The 19,235-nt window shown below is 47.6% G+C and overlaps 3 protein-coding genes across 3 annotated transcripts; all 3 read right to left on the bottom strand.

Moving 5' to 3' along the window:
- Positions 1 to 4,834: 4,834 nt before the first annotated feature.
- On the bottom strand, positions 4,835 to 6,355 carry LOC147002439 (uncharacterized). The gene has a single exon (XM_085844304.1). The coding sequence runs from the start codon at positions 6,353 to 6,355 to the stop codon at positions 4,835 to 4,837; it is 1,521 nt and encodes a 506-aa protein (XP_085700430.1).
- A 4,278-nt stretch (positions 6,356 to 10,633) lies between these two features.
- On the bottom strand, positions 10,634 to 12,154 carry LOC147002440 (uncharacterized). The gene has a single exon (XM_085844305.1). The coding sequence runs from the start codon at positions 12,152 to 12,154 to the stop codon at positions 10,634 to 10,636; it is 1,521 nt and encodes a 506-aa protein (XP_085700431.1).
- Positions 12,155 to 14,363: 2,209 nt separating this feature from the next.
- On the bottom strand, positions 14,364 to 15,884 carry LOC147002441 (uncharacterized). The gene has a single exon (XM_085844306.1). It carries the CDS (start codon positions 15,882 to 15,884, stop codon positions 14,364 to 14,366), a length of 1,521 nt encoding a protein of 506 aa, XP_085700432.1.
- Between the last annotated feature and the right edge of the window lie 3,351 nt (positions 15,885 to 19,235).

Consider the following 19,235-nt stretch of genomic DNA (forward strand, 5'->3'; position numbering starts at 1 on the left):
TGCAATACTTTTAGTCACCTGAAACTCTGCCCCATGGGACCTGCCTGGTCATGCACTGGCAGGCAATGGCCTACCTGTTTTAATCTCAGGAACTCTCTGACTCAGAACTCCATAATCTCTCCATCAAGCTCACCAAGTCCCCACTGACAGGTCTTTACCATGCCAATCCTGTGCTTCAAATCCTCCATGGCCCTTGCAGTACACCTCAGACAAACTAATGCTTTGCCTCCATACATTTCTCTCTTGAATTCAGACAAGTCAACAAGTGAAGGAAAACACAACAAAAACTTAGTTCAGAAACCATGGTAACCCAATTGTTAGGTGCAACAATAAAATCTTAATCGTGTAAGCCTTATTTAAGGGATAAATAAAAAGGGGAAGATAAAAATGCTTCTATTATGACAGCCCTACAAAAGACCCAACAAAGAGCTGAAAGAGACAGATGGAGATATATGCACCCAACCAATGGAAAGAAGTAGCTGACCCTTGTTTTTGAAGTAGGGAATGCTAAAGAAAGCTGAGGAGAAAGGCGATCCTGTAGGAGGACTACCAGTCTCAATTAATCTGGACCCATGAGAACTCTAAAACCCTAGATCACCAAACAGGTAGCATATACCAGATGATATGAGGCCACCAACACATGTACAGCAGAGGACTTGCAGGCTTGTGTTCATTCAGAAATGAGGCACCTAATCCTCAATACTGGAGGGCCCAGATAGCTTACTGTTTAGGTGGAGTGAGGGTGAGGGCATCCATGTGGAGACCAGGTAGGTTAGGGAGGAAGTATGGAATATAGAGCAGTCAAAGGGTGGATGGGGTCAGGGAATGGAATATAAGATGTAAAAAATAATGTAAAAAATAATGTAATAAATAAATAAATAAAGCTAAATCCTCTGGTGGCAAATCCTGAAGAAACCACCATTATAACCAGGAGACACTTGTAGTTACATCTTGTCCCCATGCTATCCCAATCTAAGAATGCACCTAACTCTCTCCTTCCTCCCTCTCCCTCTCAAACTCAGAAATACTACCTACTACCCAGTGATTGGTTCCTTTATTCTTTAAGGAATTGTTTCATAAGGAATAATCTGAGTATGATTCACTCCTTGTATGCAACCCCTCCCAGTAGAGCAAAATTAGCATCAACATACAAACAGCACTACATCCATCCACAATATACTTCAGTAAAATTATTTCTTATGATTATTTAGGTATAGTGTAAAATCCAAAATAAATTCAAGACAACCTAGCCCCTTCCCTCTCTGAAGGACTTTCCAAACTATATAGTTGAATAGTCAAAAAGAACAGACTAAGCCTACAGCTGCCAAAACAAGAGAACCATTCCCAGAAAAATCCTCCTACCCCACCCCACACTGAATTCTGAGAAAACCCACAAACTGTCCTGACCTTGTTGCTAGGATTCCCTGTGACATTAATAGCTGACCCATAAGTTCAAAATGTACTGCTGCTTTGCTCATTAATCATAATAACCCACCATAATGGTAGGCATGTTTAGCACTAGGCCATAGATAGTCACCCTATGGAAACCAACCAAAGCCTGAGGTTACTTGCTACACTAATCAAAATAAGGCAGCTATCCCTGTTGCCTAAATCTGCCCCCTTACAAGGTATAAAAAGTGTGTTCTTTGTTTCTGGATCTCTTCTCTTGCCTGGGTGCTAAGGGGGGTCCCCAATGCATAATATCAATAAAAATGTTCTTGTGGTTTGTACAAAAATGTTGGTCTCTGTGAGTGAAGGTCTTTTGGCAGACTCCAATACTTGGTGTATTGGCCAGGAAGATCCTCCTCAGAAGGTCCCAGACACCGTGCATTGGAGGACTGCTCTAGCAAGATAAAGCTGGATCCGTCTCTGTCTGTCTGTCTGTCTGTCTGTCTTGTAAGTGTCAGCTGTCTTTGTCATTTGTGAGGCTGGTTAGGTCTCAGGTTTCTGATTCTGGTTTGGATCCGGGAGGGGATGACCAGTCTTAGGTTCTGGGGGTCTTCTTGTGATAGAGACCCATCTGAACATTTATTGTGACATGCATGGGCCACAGGAAACTGGAGGACACTCAAGATTCCCACTAGGGGGTTGTATTGGAAGCAGTCCTTCTCAACCTACTGCTAGCTGGGAAGCAGCTACCACCTGGTACAGGTAGTGTCAGGCTTCTTTAGGAATCATGTCTAGGATGCCTGTGTTTGTCCTGTTTGTCTCATTATGATGCTTTATCTGGATTATTTCTGTGTGTGTCTCTCTGTGTTTTGACTTGGACTGATGACTGTTTTGAGAATCATGGGCCAGATACTACCTAGCCCTCTGGAAGCTGGAAAGAACCCAGATGTCCCTCAACAGAGGAATGGATACAGAAATTATGGTACATTTACACAATGGAGTACTACTCAGCTATTAAAAAGAATGAATTTATGAAATTCCTAGCCAAATGGATGGACCTGGAGGGCATCATCTTGAGTGAAATAACACAATCACAAAAGAACTCACACAATATGTATTCACTGATAAGTGGATATTAGCCCAAAACTTAGGATACCCAAGATATAAGATACAATTTGCTAAACGCATGAAACTCAAGAAGAATGAAGACCAAAGTGTGGACACTGTGCACCTTCTTAGAATTGGGAACAAAACACCCAGGGAAGGAGATACAGAGACAAAGTTCTTAGCTGTGATGAAAGGATGGACCATTTAGAGACTGCCATATCCAGGGATCCACCCCATAATCAGCTTCTAAACGCTGACACCATTGCATACACTAGCAAGATTTTGCTGAAAGGACCCAAATATAGCTGTCTCTTGTGAGACGATGCCGGGGCCTAGCAAACACAGGAGTGGATGTTCACAGTCAGCTATTGGATGTATCACAAGGCTCCCAATGGAGAAGCTAGAGAAAGTACCCAAGGAGCTAAAGGGATCTGCAACCCTATTGTTGGAACAACATGATGTACTAACCAGAACCCCAGAGCTCTTGTCTCTAGCTGCATATGTATCGAAAGATGGCCTAGTCGGCCATCAATGGAAAGAGAGGCCCATTGGACTTGCAAACTTTATATGCCCGAATATAGGGGAATGCCAGGGCCAAAAGAATGGAAATGGGTGGGTAGGGAAGTGGGGGGGGCTATGGGGGACTTTTGGGATAGCATTGGAAATGTAATTGAGGAAAATATGTAATAAAAATATTAAAAATCAAAAAAAAAACATTTATATAGACAAAGCAAAGAAAGAAAGCACTCAATAGTATGCATTTTCGATGATAAATAACTCTCTGGTTCTACATCAAGAACACATTTTGCAACCAGTGTCTTGCATATCTATCTATTCAGCAATAATATTATATTTACATAAGTATTAAATCATGTCTCAATGTTTTCACTGGTAAAAAAAAAAAAAAAATTTCCCAGTAGTTCCTTCCATTCTTAACTCTAGAGCCAGAACCACGTGGCTGAAGCTGCCGAGATCTGCTGCTTATAGGAACTAGAACATGATCCTGTTGTACTATTACATGATCACTAGCTTCATGTTTTCTAAATCCTTCACTGCCTAAGCTTCGCTATCCTGGTTCTTGCTCTGTAGATTGACCTTGAATGCAGAGATCAGCATGCTTGTCTCATGGGATTAAAGGTGTGTACCACTATGCCTGGATCTAATTAAGCTGGGTAGAATCTTGCCCCAAGGTCCCACTCCCTTAATCTTTTATCTCCTAGAACACAAGATTTTGCTCCATTTCACTTCCTGGAACTCCTTTCATACTCAAACCATATATTTTATATTTTGCCTTTCTAAGCTTGCTATGCTTGTTCAAACTTCTCTTTGTGAGGCTTAACCAGAGAACAGAGTCTCTGCTGGGCTTTTTTGAAACTTCCTTTGTCAATGCAATTAATGCAATTAATCCAAGTCTCTTCACCTTAGCCTCAGGCAGAGATTTCAGACAAGGGTAAAAAGTAGCCACATTCTTCACCAAAATACCACAAAAACACTCTTTATGCCACATTCTGAAATTCTTCTCCTTTGAAATACCTTGGGCCAGGTCAAAACAGTTCAAATCACTCCCAGCAACAAAGTCTTCCATATTCCTACCAGGATGACACATTTAGCCCCATTTAAAGCATTCCACTGCTTTCCAAATCCAAAGTCCCCAAATCCACATTCTTTCAAATAAAAGCATGGTCAGGCCTATCAGAGCATTACCCCACTCCTGGTACCAACTTCTGTCTCAGTTAGGGTTTTATTGCTGTGAACAGATATCACGACCAAGGCAAGTCTTATAAAAGAAAACAACATTTAATTGGGGTTGGCTTACAGGTTCAGAGGTTCAGTCCATTATCAAGGTGGGAGCATGGCAGTATCCAGGCAGGCATGGCCCAGGAGGAGCTGAGAGTTCTATGTCTTCATCCAATGGCTGCTAGTGGAAGACTGACTTCCAGGCAACTAGGGAGAGGATTTTATACCCACACCCACAATGACAAACCCATTCCAACCAGGTCACACCTATTGCAACAAGGCTACACCTTCAGATCTTGCCACTCCCTGGTCCAACGATATACAAACGCATCACAAGAGACAAACCCACAAAGTTGATTGGGGGAGAGATCTTGATTTATTTTTGAAGATGTTTTGAGAATTGACATAGGACAAAAGTTAAGGTGTGGAAAACTCTGTCAAGAAGTCCAGTGAGAATGCTAAGATTAGCTGCTGGGAAGTCTGTCCGGAGCCCGAAAGCCAGGGTGTACCATGTGGCAGTCCCTGGAGGGAAGCCCCTTGTGTCCAGTCAATCCAAGTCTCAGGAGGTGCAGGTTTTCTGGTGGTGGAAAGCATCTGAGGTTCACCTCTTGTAGAAGTACTTTCTGTAGTCCTTCAGGGTCTTGGCCATGAGAGGAGCAGGTCTTTTAGCAGGGCCCTTTTTGATGCCTCTTTCTCCAAGGAGAAGGCAGGAAGCCCTCTGGGCTGGAGGATGGGCAGGAGCCTCAGGAAGACTGTGCTGATTTTGGGCAGAGGGAGCCCCAGTGGGTCCTGGCTCTCCTTGTTGGCTGGGGCTCTTGAGCTCGGTGAAGAAGGAGACCATCATTGTCTGTCTGGGTTGAGGCCTCTTGGCTCTTGAGCTCTGGAAGCGGGCTATGAGGGTTTGCAGCCTCTCCTCTTGGGACCCCTGAAGCCGCGGGGCTGTGGGGGACTCAGGCTGGCAGTTGGATTCCTTGTACCTGCGGGCCTGGGGCCGGGACTTCCCTTCTGGCTGCCCAGGCCCAACTTTGTCCTTGCCAGCCTGGCAGTGAGCACCATCCCTGGTTCCAGTGTGCTTCTGCTGGGGTCCTGCTGCAGGCCTGCAACCTGAATAGACTTGGGTTCTGTGGTGCTTCCTGAGCTCCCACCCCCAAGCTGAGGCTTCTTGATCCTGCTGAGAGGAAAATGCCTCCTGGGCAAGATCCCAATCAAACCAGGCTTGGCCACTGGAGGGAGTCTCTGGAATGGTGCTGGCAGCAATGGGACTCAGATCCATGGAGCTTCCAGACTCAGCTCGAGGCACCTTTGCAGGAGGACTCTGGGCCTCGGCTGGACATGGGGGTTCCCACCTCTGCCTCTTGCCCCGTGGACGCTCCGAAGAGGAAGGAGAGCAGCACTCCCCATTGAGGCAAGCCCAGGAGGAACCAGCTCCAGGGGCTTCCTCCTGCTCCCAGTTGCCTGGTGGCTGGCACTTTCTGTGCCCACCAAACACAAGCCCAGTGGGCTCCTGTGGCCCAGCCCCTGGCTTTCTGGACAGGGGCTTGGCCCCTTCCTGCTGCCAAGGCTCCTCCAGCCTCACCCTGGACGTTCCTAGGTGCACCAGGTTCTGGACTTCTTGCTGCAGCTCAGGGCTCCAGTTTTCTCCTGGATGCAGGCTTCGAATGTGAGGTGCCCTAAGGTTGGACCTTTGGTGCGATCTGTGGCTCTGGCTTAGGCAAGAGCTGCTGCCTGGGCAGCAGCTGCAAAGCCCAAGGAAAGCCTCTCTCTCATCTGCGCGGGCTTCCTGGGATGCTTGTTCCTGGGGCTTCTCTTCTGGGGAGGTGCTCCGGCCCTCCGTTGTGAGGCCCTTCTCCAAGCCAAAGTCCTGCCCGGCCTGCTGAGGCTGGGGTCCAAGCAGGAACCCAGTGGACCACTGGGCCACTAAGTCCTTTACAAAGGGCACGAGGAGCTGCTGTTTCTTCAAGGACTTGATGGTCTGTCTGAAGCCAATCTCTGCAAGGCAGTCACACAGAGGAGGAAGAGAAGACAGTTTCTTCAGCGTTTTGTACATCTTTCCTGGGTCGGTCTCCTGGCAAAGGCGAACCAGCAGCTTCTGCACAACACCTGCCTCGGAGCTAGTCTCCATGACCACACCCGAGGACAGGGCTGGATTCTCTAGGTTCGATCTGCCAGACTCAGCTTGTGACCTGCCTCTAGTCAGGTGTGTGGTCTCCTGAGCAGAGAGAGAACACCTATAGGCAGAAGCTCACAGCTTAGAAGCCCTTGCCTCTCAGGCATCCCCTTTTATACCTTCCCCTGACAGGTGGGACCTCAGCCACGCCCAGTCTCAAGATGGCTGCCACACACAGGCATGGAAGCCACGCCCAGTCGCCAATTCCCAAGGTTTCATGTAGGCCTCCAAACAAAGACTGGATGGAAAAAATTGACATATGTATATATGTATATATGTATATATGTATATGTAAATGAAATGAAGCAATCAACCAACCAAAAGCAAAACCACAACCAACACCAACACCAAAACCAACTAAGTAAACCAACAAACAAAACGGGATGGAATCTGTTCTCCTCAGACATTTCCTCATACTGACAAATGGCGACCCAGCCATGTGACCTCCACCCACTGAACCTCCTTAGGGCAAAGGCCTTTCCTTTGTAGGACAACTTATTGGAGGCACCTGTTTGCTGCAAGCCTCTTGCTGCTTTTTCCCACAACCTTGTAGCCAATGGAAGTTCACACAGGTGCATAGAACCAGGTGCACAGCCACACCTTTGCATTTCAGGGCTGTAGATGGGATTCTGTGTCTTGATCTAGGATTATCTGCAACTTGCCTTGAATTCATTCTCATTGGACCTTTGCCTGCTTCTCTGGCTCATGCCTGTCTCTCTTTTTCTCACTACCAATGTTTTTCCTCTCTTTTCTGTCTCTCCTTACACACTATGTGTGATTACCAATACTCACTTTAAAATTAGTGGGTATACTGCTGGTTTTCTCCTTGGCTTTTGCTGACCCCAGCATGTGACCTTGCTTGCATCCCAAGGACTATCTAAGGCATGCCCTCAGGTTAGATGCCAATCAGTCTGAGCTTTTACCCTAATGAGAGATAATCTCTGCGAACTTTGGTTCGCTGTTGTTCTCAATCCTATAGTCAAGGTATTTCTCTCCCTCTCTCTCTCTCTCTCTCTCTCCTCTCTCTCTCTCTCTCTGTGCATCTGCCTCTTTGTATTCATGTAACTTTCCTTTTCTTCATCACACTCATACAAATAGTTGTACCACACACACAGGTACACACACAGACACCCACGCATGCATGCATGCAGTCACACACACACCCACACACATTAAAAAACACACACTAGCTGGCATGTGCACACAAACATGCACACTCGCACACACATACATACAGGCACACACACACACACAAACTGCCTTGATTCCTACTGGTTTGTGGGCACTGATGTCAAGTCTACTGCCAGACTTCCACAAACATATTGATGTGCTTACTTCTCTTTGTGACTCTAGGTATCTGTTCTTCCATCTATTATCCTACATGTATCCTTGCAAAACTGTCAGCAGGCAGACTGTTAGTCTCTTTGTCCAACTGCTAAACAGTATCTATGTTCATGGGTATCAATCATTCACAAGTAATGTAGAGATGTCTTAGTTAGGGTTTTACTGCTGTGAACAGATATCACGACCAAGGCAAGTCTTATAAAAAAACAACATTTTATTGGGGCTGGCTTACAGGTTCAGAGGTTCAGTCCATTATCAAGGTGGGAGCATGGCAGTATCCAGGCAGGCATGGCCCAGGAGGAGCTGAGAGTTCTATGTCTTCATCCAAAGGCTGCTAGTGGAAGACTGACTTCCAGGCAACTAGGGGGAGGATTTTATACCCACACCCACAATGACAAACCCATTCCAACCAGGTCACACCTATTGCAACAAGGCCACACCTTCAGATGTTGCCACTCCCTGGTCCAAGGATATACAAACCATCACATTCCATTCCCTGGTCTCCCTAGACTTGTTCAAAAACATGAGTCTATGGGGGCCATACTTAAACATAGCATAATGCAACATGCATTTAGTCCAACTTTCAAAGTCCTCATCGTCTATAGCAGTTGCAACAATGTTAAAAGTCCAAAGTTCAAGGTCTCTTCTGAGATTCAGTCAACTTAATTAACTGTAATCCCCCAAATAAGGCAGGAAACCATCTGGGCAAACTCCAAACTCGGCATCTCCATGGCTGATGTCAAAGTGGTCTTCAGATCTCCCTCCTTTTTCATCTTTGTTGACTGCAACAAACTGCCTTCCCCTGGGCTGGTTCCACTCCCCGTTAGCAGCTTTCCTCAGCATGTATCCCACGGCTCTGGCATCTTTAACATCTTTGAGTCTCCAAGGCAATTTCAATGTTACAGCTTCTTCTTTCAGTGTCTGGGATTCCACTTGATCTTTTGGACTCCTCCTAAGGGCTGGCATCACTTCTCCATCTCTGTCTCTGTAGCACTCTATGCTCAGGTTGATCCACTCCACTACGGCTGATGTTCTTGGTGATCATCCCATGGTACTGACATCTCCAATACACTGGGGTGTTCCACTCCAACTAGGCTTCACCAAGAGCCTCTCATAGGCTATCTTCAGGGTGCCCAGCCTCAAATCCTTTGCATGACCCCTTCAGTCCTGGGCTATCAACTACAGCTGAGGCTTCACCTTCTCCAGTGGCCTTCCTTGGCCTCTCCCATTGCTAAGCCTCAGCTTTTCTCCATGATCCCTTCATTCCTTCACAAGCAGTACCACCTGAGTGACTCTTACACATTACCAAGTCCAGCCGCAGCATGAGGTACACTCTTGGGTATCTTAGGAACACAGCTTCTTTGTGCTCCCAGAAAACAATTTCTAGAAGATTTCACCTCAATGATGCTGGTCTCTTCTTAATCACCTCTAATTCCTTAGCTCCAGCTAACCAGCATCAATTTTCCCAGTAGTTCCTTCCATTCTTAACTCTAGAGCCAGAACCACATGGCTGAAGCTGCCGAGATCTGCTGCTTATAGGAACTAGAACATGATCCTGTTGTACTATTACATGATCACTAGCTTCATGTTTTCTAAATCCTTCACTGCCTAAGCTTCGCTATCCTGGTTCTTGCTCTGTAGATTGACCTTGAATGCAGAGATCAGCATGCTTGTCTCATGGGATTAAAGGTGTGTACCACCATGCCTGGATCTAATTAAGCTGGGTAGAATCTTGCCCCAAGGTCCCACTCCCTTAATCTTTTATCTCCTAGAACACAAGATTTTGCTCCATTTCACTTCCTGGAACTCCTTTCATACTCAAACCATATATTTTATATTTTGCCTTTCTAAGCTTGCTATGCTTGTTCAAACTTCTCTTTGTGAGGCTTAACCAGAGAACAGAGTCTCTGCTGGGCTTTTTTGAAACTTCCTTTGTCAATGCAATTAATGCAATTAATCCAAGTCTCTTCACCTTAGCCTCAGGCAGAGATTTCAGACAAGGGTAAAAAGTAGCCACATTCTTCACCAAAATACCACAAAAACACTCTTTATGCCACATTCTGAAATTCTTCTCCTTTGAAATACCTTGGGCCAGGTCAAAACAGTTCAAATCACTCCCAGCAACAAAGTCTTCCATATTCCTACCAGGATGACACATTTAGCCCCATTTAAAGCATTCCACTGCTTTCCAAATCCAAAGTCCCCAAATCCACATTCTTTCAAATAAAAGCATGGTCAGGCCTATCAGAGCATTACACACTCCTGGTACCAACTTCTGTCTCAGTTAGGGTTTTATTGCTGTGAACAGATATCACGACCAAGGCAAGTCTTATAAAAGAAAACAACATTTAATTGGGGTTGGCTTACAGGTTCAGAGGTTCAGTCCATTATCAAGGTGGGAGCATGGCAGTATCCAGGCAGGCATGGCCCAGGAGGAGCTGAGAGTTCTATGTCTTCATCCAATGGCTGCTAGTGGAAGACTGACTTCCAGGCAACTAGGGAGAGGATTTTATACCCACACCCACAATGACAAACCCATTCCAACCAGGTCACACCTATTGCAACAAGGCTACACCTTCAGATCTTGCCACTCCCTGGTCCAACGATATACAAACGCATCACAAGAGACAAACCCACAAAGTTGATTGGGGGAGAGATCTTGATTTATTTTTGAAGATGTTTTGAGAATTGACATGGGACAAAAGTTAAGGTGTGGAAAACTCTGTCAAGAAGTCCAGTGAGAATGCTAAGATTAGCTGCTGGGAAGTCTGTCCGGAGCCCGAAAGCCAGGGTGTACCATGTGGCAGTCCCTGGAGGGAAGCCCCTTGTGTCCAGTCAATCCAAGTCTCAGGAGGTGCAGGTTTTCTGGTGGTGGAAAGCATCTGAGGTTCACCTCTTGTAGAAGTACTTTCTGTAGTCCTTCAGGGTCTTGGCCATGAGAGGAGCAGGTCTTTTAGCAGGGCCCTTTTTGATGCCTCTTTCTCCAAGGAGAAGGCAGGAAGCCCTCTGGGTTGGAGGATGGGCAGGAGCCTCAGGAAGACTGTGCTGATTTTGGGCAGAGGGAGCCCCAGTGGGTCCTGGCTCTCCTTGTTGGCTGGGGCTCTTGAGCTCGGTGAAGAAGGAGACCATCATTGTCTGTCTGGGTTGAGGCCTCTTGGCTCTTGAGCTCTGGAAGCGGGCTATGAGGGTTTGCAGCCTCTCCTTTTGGGACCCCTGAAGCCGCGGGGCTGTGGGGGACTCAGGCTGGCAGTTGGATTCCTTGTACCTGCGGGCCTGGGGCCGGGACTTCCCTTCTGGCTGCCCAGGCCCAACTTTGTCCTTGCCAGCCTGGCAGTGAGCACCATCCCTGGTTCCAGTGTGCTTCTGCTGGGGTCCTGCTGCAGGCCTGCAACCTGAATAGACTTGGGTTCTGTGGTGCTTCCTGAGCTCCCACCCCCAAGCTGAGGCTTCTTGATCCTGCTGAGAGGAAAATGCCTCCTGGGCAAGATCCCAATCAAACCAGGCTTGGCCACTGGAGGGAGTCTCTGGAATGGTGCTGGCAGCAATGGGACTCAGATCCATGGAGCTTCCAGACTCAGCTCGAGGCACCTTTGCAGGAGGACTCTGGGCCTCGGCTGGACATGGGGGTTCCCACCTCTGCCTCTTGCCCCGTGGACGCTCCGAAGAGGAAGGAGAGCAGCACTCCCCATTGAGGCAAGCCCAGGAGGAACCAGCTCCAGGGGCTTCCTCCTGCTCCCAGTTGCCTGGTGGCTGGCACTTTCTGTGCCCACCAAACACAAGCCCAGTGGGCTCCTGTGGCCCAGCCCCTGGCTTTCTGGACAGGGGCTTGGCCCCTTCCTGCTGCCAAGGCTCCTCCAGCCTCACCCTGGACGTTCCTAGGTGCACCAGGTTCTGGACTTCTTGCTGCAGCTCAGGGCTCCAGTTTTCTCCTGGATGCAGGCTTCGAATGTGAGGTGCCCTAAGGTTGGACCTTTGGTGCGATCTGTGGCTCTGGCTTAGGCAAGAGCTGCTGCCTGGACAGCAGCTGCAAAGCCCAAGGAAAGCCTCTCTCTCATCTGCGCGGGCTTCCTGGGATGCTTGTTCCTGGGGCTTCTCTTCTGGGGAGGTGCTCCGGCCCTCCGTTGTGAGGCCCTTCTCCAAGCCAAAGTCCTGCCCGGCCTGCTGAGGCTGGGGTCCAAGCAGGAACCCAGTGGACCACTGGGCCACTAAGTCCTTTACAAAGGGCACGAGGAGCTGCTGTTTCTTCAAGGACTTGATGGTCTGTCTGAAGCCAATCTCTGCAAGGCAGTCACACAGAGGAGGAAGAGAAGACAGTTTCTTCAGCGTTTTGTACATCTTTCCTGGGTCGGTCTCCTGGCAAAGGCGAACCAGCAGCTTCTGCACAACACCTGCCTCGGAGCTAGTCTCCATGACCACTCCCGAGGACAGGGCTGGATTCTCTAGATTCGATCTGCCAGACTCAGCTTGTGACCTGCCTCTAGTTGGGTGTGTGGTCTCCTGAGCAGAGAGAGAACACCTATAGGCAGAAGCTCACAGCTTAGAAGCCCTTGCCTCTCAGGCATCCCCTTTTATACCTGCCCCTGACAGGTGGGACCTCAGCCACGCCCAGTCTCAAGATGCCTGCCACACACAGGCATGGAAGCCACGCCCAGTCGACAATTCCCAAGGTTTCATGTAGGCCTCCAAACAAAGACCGGATGGAAAAAATTGACATATGTATATATGTATATATGTATATATGTATATATGTATATATGTATATATGTATATATGTATATATGTATATATGTATATATGTATATATGTATATATGTATATATGTATATATGTATATATGTATATATGTATATATGTATATATGTATATATGTATATATGTATATGTAAATGAAATGAAGCAATCAACCAACCAAAAGCAAAACCACAACAACACCAACACCAAAACCAACTAAGCTCCCATTGCTAAGCCTCAGCTTTTCTCCATGATCCCTTCATTCCTTCACAAGCAGTACCACCTGAGTGACTCTTACACATTACCAAGTCCAGCCGCAGCATGAGGTACACTCTTGGGTATCTTAGGAACACAGCTTCTTTGTGGTCCCAGAAAACAATTTCTAGAAGATTTCACCTCAATGATGCTGGTCTCTTCTTAATCACCTCTAATTCCTTAGCTCCAGCTAACCAGCATCAATTTTCCCAGTAGTTCCTTCCATTCTTAACTCTAGAGCCAGAACCACATGGCTGAAGCTGCCGAGATCTGCTGCTTATAGGAACTAGAACATGATCCTGTTGTACTATTACATGATCACTAGCTTCATGTTTTCTAAATCCTTCACTGCCTAAGCTTCGCTATCCTGGTTCTTGCTCTGTAGATTGACCTTGAATGCAGAGATCAGCATGCTTGTCTCATGGGATTAAAGGTGTGTACCACTATGCCTGGATCTAATTAAGCTGGGTAGAATCTTGCCCCAAGGTCCCACTCCCTTAATCTTTTATCTCCTAGAACACAAGATTTTGCTCCATTTCACTTCCTGGAACTCCTTTCATACTCAAACCATATATTTTATATTTTGCCTTTCTAAGCTTGCTATGCTTGTTCAAACTTCTCTTTGTGAGGCTTAACCAGAGAACAGAGTCTCTGCTGGGCTTTTTTGAAATTTCCTTTGTCAATGCAATTAATGCAATTAATCCAAGTCTCTTCACCTTAGCCTCAGGCAGAGATTTCAGACAAGGGTAAAAAGTAGCCACATTCTTCACCAAAATACCACAAAAACACTCTTTATGCCACATTCTGAAATTCTTCTCCTTTGAAATACCTTGGGCCAGGTCAAAACAGTTCAAATCACTCCCAGCAACAAAGTCTTCCATATTCCTACCAGGATGACACATTTAGCCCCATTTAAAGCATTCCACTGCTTTCCAAATCCAAAGTCCCCAAATCCACATTCTTTCAAATAAAAGCATGGTCAGGCCTATCAGAGCATTACCCCACTCCTGGTACCAACTTCTGTCTCAGTTAGGGTTTTATTGCTGTGAACAGATATCACGACCAAGGCAAGTCTTATAAAAAAAAACAACATTTAATTGGGGCTGGCTTACAGGTTCAGAGGTTCAGTCCATTATCAAGGTGGGAGCATGGCAGTATCCAGGCAGGCATGGCCCAGGAGGAGCTGAGAGTTCTATGTCTTCATCCAATGGCTGCTAGTGGAAGACTGACTTCCAGGCAACTAGGGAGAGGATTTTATACCCACACCCACAATGACAAACCCATTCCAACCTTGTCACACCTATTGCAACAAGGCTACACCTTCGATCTTGCCACTCCCTGGTGCAACGATATACAAACGCATCACAAGAGACAAACCCACAAAGTTGATTGGGGGAGAGATCTTGATTTATTTTTGAAGATGTTTTGAGAATTGACATAGGACAAAAGTTAAGGTGTGGAAAACTCTGTCAAGAAGTCCAGTGAGAATGCTAAGATTAGCTGCTGGGAAGTCTGTCCGGAGCCCGAAAGCCAGGGTGTACCATGTGGCAGTCCCTGGAGGGAAGCCCCTTGTGTCCAGTCAATCCAAGTCTCAGGAGGTGCAGGTTTTCTGGTGGTGGAAAGCATCTGAGGTTCACCTCTTGTAGAAGTACTTTCTGTAGTCCTTCAGGGTCTTGGCCATGAGAGGAGCAGGTCTTTTAGCAGGGCCCTTTTTGATGCCTCTTTCTCCAAGGAGAAGGCAGGAAGCCCTCTGGGCTGGAGGATGGGCAGGAGCCTCAGGAAGACTGTGCTGATTTTGGGCAGAGGGAGCCCCAGTGGGTCCTGGCTCTCCTTGTTGGCTGGGGCTCTTGAGCTCGGTGAAGAAGGAGACCATCATTGTCTGTCTGGGTTGAGGCCTCTTGGCTCTTGAGCTCTGGAAGCGGGCTATGAGGGTTTGCAGCCTCTCCTCTTGGGACCCCTGAAGCCACGGGGCTGTGGGGGACTCAGGCTGGCAGTTGGATTCCTTGTACCTGCGGGCCTGGGGCCGGGACTTCCCTCCTGGCTGCCCAGGCCCAACTTTGTCCTTGCCAGCCTGGCAGTGAGCACCATCCCTGGTTCCAGTGTGCTTCTGCTGGGGTCCTGCTGCAGGCCTGCAACCTGAATAGACTTGGGTTCTGTGGTGCTTCCTGAGCTCCCACCCCCAAGCTGAGGCTTCTTGATCCTGCTGAGAGGAAAATGCCTCCTGGGCAAGATCCCAATCAAACCAGGCTTGGCCACTGGAGGGAGTCTCTGGAATGGTGCTGGCAGCAATGGGACTCAGATCCATGGAGCTTCCAGACTCAGCTCGAGGCACCTTTGCAGGAGGACTCTGGGCCTCGGCTGGACATGGGGGTTCCCACCTCTGCCTCTTGCCCCGTGGACGCTCCGAAGAGGAAGGAGAGCAGCACTCCCCATTGAGGCAAGCCCAGGAGGAACCAGCTCCAGGGGCTTCCTCCTGCTCCCAGTTGCCTGGTGGCTGGCACTTTCTGTGCCCACCAAACACAAGCCCAGTGGGCTCCTGTGGCCCAGCCCCTGGCTTTCTGGACAGGGGCTTGGCCCCTTCCTGCTGCCAAGGCTCCTCCAGCCTCACCCTGGACGTTCCTAGGTGCACCAGGTTCTGGACTTCTTGCTGCAGCTCAGGGCTCCAGTTTTCTCCTGGATGCAGGCTTCGAATGTGAGGTGCCCTAAGGTTGGACCTTTGGTGCGATCTGTGGCTCTGGCTTAGGCAAGAGCTGCTGCCTGGACAGCAGCTGCAAAGCCCAAGGAAAGCCTCTCTCTCATCTGCGGGGGCTTCCTGGGATGCTTGTTCCTGGGGCTTCTCTTCTGGGGAGGTGCTCCGGCCCTCCGTTGTGAGGCCCTTCTCCAAGCCAAAGTCCTGCCCGGCCTGCTGAGGCTGGGGTCCAAGCAGGAACCCAGTGGACCACTGGGCCACTAAGTCCTTTACAAAGGGCACGAGGAGCTGCTGTTTCTTCAAGGACTTGATGGTCTGTCTGAAGCCAATCTCTGCAAGGCAGTCACACAGAGGAGGAAGAGAAGACAGTTTCTTCAGCGTTTTGTACATCTTTCCTGGGTCGGTCTCCTGGCAAAGGCGAACCAGCAGCTTCTGCACAACACCTGCCTCGGAGCTAGTCTCCATGACCACTCCCGAGGACAGGGCTGGATTCTCTAGATTCGATCTGCCAGACTCAGCTTGTGACCTGCCTCTAGTCCGGTGTGTGGTCTCCTGAGCAGAGAGAGAACACCTATAGGCAGAAGCTCACAGCTTAGAAGCCCTTGCCTCTCATACCTGCCCCTGACAGGTGGGACCTCAGCCACGCCCAGTCTCAAGATGGCTGCCACACACAGGCATGGAAGCCACGCCCAGTCGCCAATTCCCAAGGTTTCATGTAGGCCTCCAAACAAAGACCGGATGGAAAAAATTGACATATGTATATATGTATATATGTATATATGTATATGTAAATGAAATGAAGCAATCAACCAACCAAAAGCAAAACCACAACCAACACCAACACCAAAACCAACTAAGTAAACCAACAAACAAAACGGGATGGAATATGTTCTCCTCAGACATTTCCTCATACTGACAAATGGCGACCCAGCCATGTGACCTCCACCCACTGAACCTCCTTAGGGCAAAGGCCTTTCCTTTGTAGGACAACTTATTGGAGGCACCTGTTTGCTGCAAGCCTCTTGCTGCTTCTTCCCACAACCTTGTAGCCAATGGAAGTTCACACAGGTGCATAGAACCAGGTGCACAGCCACACCTTTGCATTTCAGGGCTGTAGATGGGATTCTGTGTCTTGATCTAGGATTATCTGCAACTTGCCTTGAATTCATTCTCATTGGACCTTTGCCTGCTTCTCTGGCTCATGCCTGTCTCTCTTTTTCTCACTACCAATGTTTTTCCTCTCTTTTCTGTCTCTCCTTACACACTACGTGTGATTACCAATACTCACTTTAAAATTAGTGGGTATACTGCTGGTTTTCTCCTTGGCTTTTGCTGACCCCAGCATGTGACCTTGCTTGCATCCCAAGGACTATCTAAGGCATGCCCTCAGGTTAGAAGCCAATCAGTCTGAGCTTTTACCCTAATGAGAGATAATCTCTGCGAACTTTGGTTCGCTGTTGTTCTCAATCCTATAGTCAAGGTATTTCTCTCCCTCTCTCTCTCTCTCTCTCTCTCTCTCTCTCTCTCTCTCTGTGCATCTGCCTCTTTGTATTCATGTAACTTTCCTTTTCTTCATCACACTCATACAAATAGTTGTACCACACACACAGGTACACACACAGACACCCACGCATGCATGCATGCAGTCACACACACACCCACACACATTAAAAAACACACACTAGCTGGCATGTGCACACAAACATGCACACTCGCACACACATACATACAGGCACACACACACACACAAACTGCCTTGATTCCTACTGGTTTGTGGGCACTGATGTCAAGTCTACTGCCAGACTTCCACAAACATATTGATGTGCTTACTTCTCTTTGTGACTCTAGGTATCTGTTCTTCCATCTATTATCCTACATGTATCCTTGCAAAACTGTCAGCAGGCAGACTGTTAGTCTCTTTGTCCAACTGCTAAACAGTATCTATGTTCATGGGTATCAATCATTCACAAGTAATGTAGAGATGTCTTAGTTAGGGTTTTACTGCTGTGAACAGATATCACGACCAAGGCAAGTCTTATAAAAAAACAACATTTTATTGGGGCTGGCTTACAGGTTCAGAGGTTCAGTCCATTATCAAGGTGGGAGCATGGCAGTATCCAGGCAGGCATGGCCCAGGAGGAGCTGAGAGTTCTATGTCTTCATCCAAAGGCTGCTAGTGGAAGACTGACTTCCAGGCAACTAGGGGGAGGATTTTATACCCACACCCACAATGACAAACCCATTCCAACCAGGTCACACCTATTGCAACAAGGCCACACCTTCAGATGTTGCCACTCCCTGGTCCAAGGATATACAAACCATCACATTCCATTCCCTGGTCTCCCTAGACTTGTTCAAAAACATGAGTCTATGGGGGCCATACTTAAACATAGCATAATGCAACATGCATTTAGTCCAACTTTCAAAGTCCTCATCGTCTATAGCAGTTGCAACAATGTTAAAAGTCCAAAGTTCAAGGTCTCTTCTGAGATTCAGTCAACTTAATTAACTGTAATCCCCCAAATAAGGCAGGAAACCATCTGGGCAAACTCCAAACTCGGCATCTCCATGGCTGATGTCAAAGTGGTCTTCAGATCTCCCTCCTTTTTCATCTTTGTTGACTGCAACAAACTGCCTTCCCCTGGGCTGGTTCCACTCCCCGTTAGCAGCTTTCCTCAGCATGTATCCCACGGCTCTGGCATCTTTAACATCTTTGAGTCTCCAAGGCAATTTCAATGTTACAGCTTCTTCTTTCAGTGTCTGGGATTCCACTTGATCTTTTGGACTCCTCCTAAGGGCTGGCATCACTTCTCCATCTCTGTCTCTGTAGCACTCTATGCTCAGGTTGATCCACTCCACTACGGCTGATGTTCTTGGTGATCATCCCATGGTACTGACATCTCCAATACACTGGGGTGTTCCACTCCAACTAGGCTTCACCAATAGCCTCTCATAGGCTATCTTCAGGGTGCCCAGCCTCAAATCCGTTGCATGACCCCTTCAGTCCTGGGCTATCAACTACAGCTGAGGCTTCACCTTCTCCAGTGGCCTTCCTTGGCCTCTCCCATTGCTAAGCCTCAGCTTTTCTCCATGATCCCTTCATTCCTTCACAAGCAGTACCACCTGAGTGACTCTTACACATTACCAAGTCCAGCCGCAGCATGAGGTACACTCTTGGGTATCTTAGGAACACAGCTTCTTTGTGCTCCCAGAAAACAATTTCTAGAAGATTTCACCTCAATGATGCTGGTCTCTTCTTAATCACCTCTAATTCCTTAGCTCCAGCTAACCAGCATCAATTTTCCCAGTAGTTCCTTCCATTCTTAACTCTAGAGCCAGAACCACATGGCTGAAGCTGCCGAGATCTGCTGCTTATAGGAACTAGAACATGATCCTGTTGTACTATTACATGATCACTAGCTTCATGTTTTCTAAATCCTTCACTGCCTAAGCTTCGCTATCCTGGTTCTTGCTCTGTAGATTGACCTTGAATGCAGAGATCAGCATGCTTGTCTCATGGGATTAAAGGTGTGTACCACTATGCCTGGATCTAATTAAGCTGGGTAGAATCTTGCCCCAAGGTCCCACTCCCTTAATCTTTTATCTCCTAGAACACAAGATTATGCTCCATTTTACTTCCTGGAACTCCTTTCATACTCAAACCATATATTTTATATTTTGCCTTTCTGAGCTTGCTATGCTTGTTCAAACTTCTCTTTGTGAGGCTTAACCAGAGAACAGAGTCTCTGCTGGGCTTTTTTGAAACTTCCTTTGTCAATGCAATTAATGCAATTAATCCAAGTCTCTTCACCTTAG

The sequence above is a fragment of the Mus caroli genome, unplaced genomic scaffold (genome assembly GCF_978045245.1).
Source record: "Mus caroli unplaced genomic scaffold, Mus_caroli_1 scaffold_10, whole genome shotgun sequence".
Lineage (NCBI taxonomy): Eukaryota > Metazoa > Chordata > Mammalia > Rodentia > Muridae > Mus > Mus caroli.

Excerpts from the sequence above, each read along its gene's own strand:
- LOC147002440 (XM_085844305.1), bottom strand. The coding sequence starts at position 12,154 with ATGGAGACTAGCTCCGAGGCAGGTGTTGTGCAGAAGCTGCTGGTTCGC.
- LOC147002439 (XM_085844304.1), bottom strand. The coding sequence starts at position 6,355 with ATGGAGACTAGCTCCGAGGCAGGTGTTGTGCAGAAGCTGCTGGTTCGC.
- LOC147002441 (XM_085844306.1), bottom strand. The coding sequence starts at position 15,884 with ATGGAGACTAGCTCCGAGGCAGGTGTTGTGCAGAAGCTGCTGGTTCGC.